Source organism: Littorina saxatilis, linkage group LG5, assembly GCF_037325665.1.
Source record: "Littorina saxatilis isolate snail1 linkage group LG5, US_GU_Lsax_2.0, whole genome shotgun sequence".
NCBI lineage: Eukaryota > Metazoa > Mollusca > Gastropoda > Littorinimorpha > Littorinidae > Littorina > Littorina saxatilis.
Window position 1 is genome coordinate 55,245,828 of NC_090249.1, and position 6,815 is coordinate 55,252,642.

The following is a 6,815-nucleotide window of genomic DNA, read 5'->3' on the forward strand; positions in this document are numbered from 1 at the left end:
TGACAGTATCATTATTATGAAACCTACCTTAAATCCAGGAAAGACATCGTCCAAAATGTAGGTAAGTTTTGATTAAAAATAAATTCACACAAGACTAGTATTGTTGTTTGGCTTCAATGGATATATTTTCGTCAAGTATGATGTCTTTACATAATATCTGTAAAATATGAATGGATTTGAACCGTATATTATTTCACTATGACCTTCTAATCGTCCTAACCCCCAGCCCAGTAAAGCGTGCGAGACGTTTCCTGAAAAAATGTCGCTTTGTGGTGCGAGTTCAGTGTGACATGATTAGTTTCCAGAACCCCATTTCTGACTTTCAAAGTTTATCTACATACATTTAGCAATGCACGAGCAAAATATGACAACTTAATGGTGCCTTTTGGTTTAATGCTATGGTAAAATTGCTAGTGATAGTGTTTACAGCTTGAAACAAAACATAACAGATGGGAATAGTCTTCCTCAATCTGGTTCAGAGCATAATGTATTTCTATTTTCAGAGGTAGCATTATTTCTGATAAGAGCTAGAGCCAATATAATGATGCTGAATATTTGAAAAATGAACTTTGTGACTCATCTGAGTAGCAGAAGAGCCTTCGTGATCGTCAGCGTAAGGCTGGCTGTCTTCAAGGCAATTCCTAGATGAACAACTTAACACTGCGTTCGATTATTCGCCCGTTTCTTAAGCTAGAGCTTTGAGACTTTACACGCGTCTAGGGCTACATGTACGCTTTACAATACGTAAAATATAGTTGACTCTCGCGTTATGTAAAGGTCACAACAAGGTCATTACCAGGCAAAAACGAGGGAAAACCGAGGGAAAGTACCATTTTCTGCAACTGTTTGCAAGAAAAAGATTTCAAATTCAATTGTTTCCTGGGATTAACGCATCTCTAGACATGACAATCATCCGATTATCAGACATCAATTGTGGAGGTCACGACAAGGTCATTACCGGGTAAAAACGAGGGAAACCCGAGGGAAAATACCATTTTCTGCAACTTGTGTGTAAGTAAAAGCTTTCAAACTCCATCTTCTTCTGGTATTGGCGCATCTCTAGGCATGACAATCATCTGATTAACAGTCCTCAATTTTCAAGGTCACAACAAGGTCATTACCAGATAGAACCGAGAGAAAACCGAGGGAAAATACCATTTTCTATAACTTTTTTGTAAGTAAGAGCTTATAAACTCCATCTTCTTCTGGGATTAGCGCTGATTTCAATGACCCTGAAGTCCGAGGAAAGTTTTCTTGACCCATGCCTACTTTGAAGGTCATGACAAGGTCAAATTTACACGTTTTCTATTTGGGAATATCTTTTACGGTCAAATAAAATACTTTCTGGACGTCAGCTATTTTCGAAGCTAAAGCTTAATTACAACTTTACACACGTCTTGGGATTTATGAGACATAACGCAAATATTGTTGACTCTCGTAATATTTAAAGGTCACACAACAAGGTCATCACCAGGTAAAACCGAAGAAAAACCGAGGGAAAGTACCATTTTCTGCAACTGTTTGTAAGAATGAACTTTCAAATTCAATTGTTTCCTGGGATTAGCGCATCTCTAGACATGACAATCATCTGATTAACAGTCATGAATTGTGGAGGTCACGACAAGGTCATTACCGGGGAAAACCGAGGGAAAATACCATTTTCTGCAACTTGTGTGTAAGTAAATGCTTTCAAACTCCATCTTCTTCTGGTATTGGCGCATCTCTAGACATGACAATCATCTGATTAACAGTCCTCAATTTTCAAGGTCACAACAAGGTCATTACCAGATAAAACCGATGGAAAACCGAGGGAAAATACCATTTTCTGCAACTTTGTTGTAAGTAAGAGCTTATAAACTCCATCTTCTTCTAGGATTAGCGCTGATTTCAATGACCCTGAAGTCTTTGGAAAGTTTTCTTGACCCATGCAATGTTTGAAGGTCATGACAAGGATGGGATTTTACACACGTCTAGGGCATTATAAGACATGAAACAAATATTGTTGACTCTCGTAATATTTAAAGGTCACACAACAAGGTCATTACTGGGTAAAACGACGGAAAATATATCAACTTTATGACTCGTCTGAGTGCCAGGACAGCCGGTGTGATCCTCAGAGTCAGGCTTGCAGACCACAAGGCTATCGGTAGATGAACACCTTAACATTGACATTTTCTTCACTCTCCCCTTCTCTTCTACCCCTATTACATCCAGCCCCGCCCACCCCCCTAGAGCCCCTGTGGGCGAAGGAAGATGTCATGAATCTGCCTCAACAGCTTTAGCTTAGAAAATAGCCGAACACAAATAGAAAACGTGTAAACTTGACCTTGTCATGACCTTCAAACTAGGCATGGGCCAAGAAAACTTTCCTCGGACTTCAGGGTCATAGAAATCAGCGCTAATCCCAGAAGAAGATGGAGTTTATAAGCTCTTACTTACAAAAAAAGTTATAGAAAATGGTATTTTTCCTCGGTTTTCTCTCGGTTATATCTGGTAATGACCTGGTTGTGACCTTGAAAATTGAGGACTGTTAATCAGATGATTGTCATGCCTAGAGATGCGCCAATACCAGAAGAAGATGGAGTTTGAAAGCTTTTACTTTCACACAAGTTGCAGAAAATGGTATTTTCCCTCGGTTTTCCCTCGTTTTTGCCTGGCAATGACCTTGTCGTGACCTCCACAATTGATGTCTGATAATCGGATGATTGTCATGTCTAGAGATGCGTTAATCCCCCAAAAATAATTGAATTTGAAAGCTTTTTCTAACAAACAGTTGCAGAAAATGGTACTTTCCGTCGGTTTTCCCTCGTTTTTGCCTGGTAAGGACCTTGTTGTGACCTTTAAATAACGCGAGAGTCAACTATATTGTATGTATTGTAAAGCGTTTATGTAGCCCTAAACGCGTGTAAAGTTTCAAAGCTCTAGCTTAAGAAACGGGCGAATAATCGAACGCAGTGTTAAGTTGTTCATCTAGGAATTGCCTTGAAGACAGCCAGCCTTACGCTGACGATCACGAAGGCTCTTCTGCTACTCAGATGAGTCACAAAGTTCATTTTTCAAATATTAAGCATCATTATATTGGCTCTAGCTCTTATCAGAAATAATGCTACCTCTGAAAATAGAAATACATTATGCTCTGAACCAGATTGAGGAAGACTACTCCCCTCTGTTATGTTTTGTTTCAAGCTGTAAACACTATCACTAGGATTTTTTACCATAGCATTAAACCAAAAGGCATCATTGTTGTCATATTTTGCTCGTGCATTGCTAAATGTATGTAGATAAACTTCGAAAGTCAGAAATGGGGTTCTGGAAACTAATCATGTCACACTGAACTCGCACCACAAAGCGACATTTTTTCAGGAAACGTCTCGCACGCTTTACTGGGCTGGGGGTTAGGAAGATTGGAAGGTCATAATGACATAGCATATGGTTCAAATCCATTCATATTATACAGATATTATGTAAAGACATCATACTTGACGAAAATATATCCATTGAAGCCAAACAACAATACTAGTCTTGTGTGAATTTATTTTTAATCAAAACTTACCTACATTTTGGACGACGTCTTTCCTGGATTTAGGGTAGGGTTCATAATAATGATACTGTCACCAGCATCCTCGGCCAAAGCAGTCGCAAATTGTTTTGTGATAATCAAAAGATACCAACTAACACATTTATATGTAAAACGTACCAGTTTGAGTTCGTAATTTGGCTGAGAACTTCTTTTTTCAGAGGCAAGCGTCTGAAATGCTCGTGCATCACTCTTCAGGGTATAGTTGAATTTTGACTGAAAAGAGAAAGTGCGCCCTTGAATATTTCTTGTTAACATCGATTTTTATGTTCGGCAGGCCCCAAGCTTTCAAAAAATACCCATTTGGTTGAGTCCGCTTTTGGGTGCACGGTCAGCCCTCCGCCGTGACGGAGTACTACGGCATAACTCTTCCTTATCTTCTCCATATTTTCAGCGTTTACCTCCCTTCCTTCGTATGGTGCACTATAGTATGAGGGGGCATCTTCGGATATTCCCGGCGTTCTGTTACTATTTTTAGAAGGTCACCGCAGTGTCCAGAACGTAAATTGGACCCGTAAATTATCCTCACTGTAAAAGTGCAAAGGTCGAATCAATTTTTAGCCACGCGAAAAATACACTGTCATCTATCTCTATATATTTATACATATAGATATATATATATATGTATACGGCTTCTCTGTGTGTGTGTGTGTGTGTGTGTGTGTCTGTAGAAAACACCTGTTTGTGATGTGGTACCTAGGGCGTCGTCGACAAGTCGACAAAAGCCTACGATACAGTATGGCACCAACGATTGTTGTTCAAATTGAAGCAATTAGACATCAGTGGTAATATGTTTCAATACATAAAAAGCTTTCTACTGAACAGATCCTTTCAAACTGATTATAAAGGTGCCAAATCATCCACTCGCAAAGTTGACATGGGAGTGCCACAGGGCTCAGTAATAGCACCACTGCTTTTTAGCATTATGCTGCATGACATATCGACAATTAAAACACATGGAGCCGAACTGACGCTTTATGCGGATGATATTGCTCTATGCAAAGAGTATCAAAACAAAACCTATAAAACAGAACACAAATTCTCTAAAGAGTGGCAAACAGCTATAGATAACATTGCGAACTATATGCGGGAGAATGGCTTCACTCTCTCTGCCGAGAAAACTGTATTCGTTGTCTTTACAAACCGAAAACTGGAAGATCGAGAAAAGATACAGTTCTCACTAGATAAATCTGTTGTCTCACCCAGTCAGCAGGTGAAATATCTGGGCGTACTTTTCACCTCAAATGGACTATGGACTGCTCACTTAAAGTATCTTTTAAGCAAAGCAAATAAGACCATCAACCTTCTTAAAATACTGGCTGCCCAACCATGGGCAAAGTGCCCAGTTATTCTAACAAACATCACCAGAGCTCTTATAAGATCAAGACTATCATATGGACAGGAGGCCTACTTCTCGTCGGCTCGAAAATGGCTTGATAAGCTACAGTCAGCGGACTCAACCAAATGGGTGTCCGATTTTGGTTTTTTTTCGGGATCTTTTGTTTTCTGTATGCGGTCAGTAGGTGTTACAGAAAGAGTTATATTGATTTGTCTTTTTCTCCGCCTGTCTCTTTGTCCACTCAATCAACTTATTTTAACCACACTTGTTAGCAGTGCCTTCTCAGTTGGTGGCAGTGAGAATGGTAAGGACGGGGGTGTTTTTCTTACCTCGGAGGAATTTCTTGTTGTTTGTTTGTTTGTGTGTTTGCCTATGTGTCTGCTTATCTTGTTTTGTTTTGTTTTCTGGCTGGGCGATTGGTGTTTGTTGTTTGTTTTATGATTGTTTGGTTGTTTTGTTTTTGCAGCTCCTCTGTTTTTTTCTCTTTTTGATTTACTGTGCGTGTGTGCGTGCTTGCGTCTGTACGTACGTGCGCGTTTGTGCGTATGCATGTGTCTAAGTGCGTGTGTTCAAGCACACACACACACACACACACACACACACACACACACACACACACACACATAAACACACACACACACACACACTACACACACACACACACACACACACATTTTCGAATAGAAGATAAGCCCACGAGCGGCAGACGACAATATGTGCAAGGACGACAATATGTGCCGCTAGGGTCGCTTTGCCGGCGACAATATGTGCAGGGACGACAATATGTGCCGTAACAAATGCTCTCGCTTTTCCGCTGACAAATAACTTCACACGTGTTCCCGTCCACGCGGTTCCACCAATACAAACCCGACACAGTTATTTTCTGAATTCGTCTTTGAAGAATTCTGTATCTTATTGAGGCAACAAGACCCCGTGGGAACTATTAGGAAAGGAGCTGTTTGCCGTTCTCAGTCTCAGGTCATGCAAAGAAAGACTGAATAACAAAGCAAGTCTGTAATTTCTGTCCAGACAAGGTTTTGTTGGTGTCATGTTGTGCATTAATCCTTTCCTTTTATTTGTTGTCGCGATTGCTGCTGTGCACGATTTACACTATAGGGCATGTTTGCACCCTTAATATCGTCCTTTCAGGGACGAGGAACACATTTTTTCAATCATTAAAAAAAATTAATGAGCCGTGAATCATTCATTCAGGGATGAGGAGACTTGAACATGTTCTTATGTTTGTCTCTAGCTTCAAATAGTTGCTCGTGATGGCGGATCGACCCCGCAAACTGCTGCCGTCAACTTGACAGTGAACGTCAACCGCAATCAGAACACACCTCAGTTCATCAACGTGGATTCCTACCCGAGAACAATCGATGAGAACATGCTGGTTGGCACATCTGTCACCCAAGTTACTGCTACTGATGAGGACATAGTGGTTAGTTGTATGTGTGTGTGTGTGTGTGTGTGTGTGTGTGTGTGTGTGTGTGTGTGTGTGTGTGTGTGTGTTCATGTGTGTGTGTTCTCTCTCTCTGTCTCTCTCTCTCTCTCTCTCTCTGTGTTCTCTCTCTCTCTGTGTTCTCTCTCTCTCTGTCTCTCTCTCTCTCTCTCTCTCTCTCTCTCTCTCTCTCTCTCTCTCTCTCTCTCGCTCATTCTGAAAGTTGATTGGTATGTTCCTGGGTTTTTTAAATTTAATTACATTAGCACAGTAGACCAGGGGTGCGTTGCATAGGCAGAGCCCCACAGAACGTTTGCGAACGTTTTCTAGGCAACGCATAGTTTTGTTGTAGCGCTCGCGAGCGTTAGCAAGCGCTCGGTACGAGTAGCATTCTGCCCTCCTCTGACAAAACACAGTAAGTCCAAAAATCACGTTTCGAGAAAAACGCGGTTTTCTGT

At 40.8% G+C, this 6,815-nt stretch overlaps 1 protein-coding gene across 1 annotated transcript in view; it reads left to right on the forward strand.

Annotated features, from left to right (window-relative positions):
* The window catches only part of LOC138965960 (cadherin EGF LAG seven-pass G-type receptor 2-like), a 63,139-nt gene that overhangs the window by 22,847 nt on the left and 33,477 nt on the right, over positions 1-6,815 (forward strand). The window contains exon 12 of the mRNA XM_070338043.1: positions 6,169-6,357. Within this exon, the coding sequence (XP_070194144.1) occupies positions 6,169-6,357 (189 nt within the window). The remainder of the gene's footprint in view (positions 1-6,168; positions 6,358-6,815) is intronic.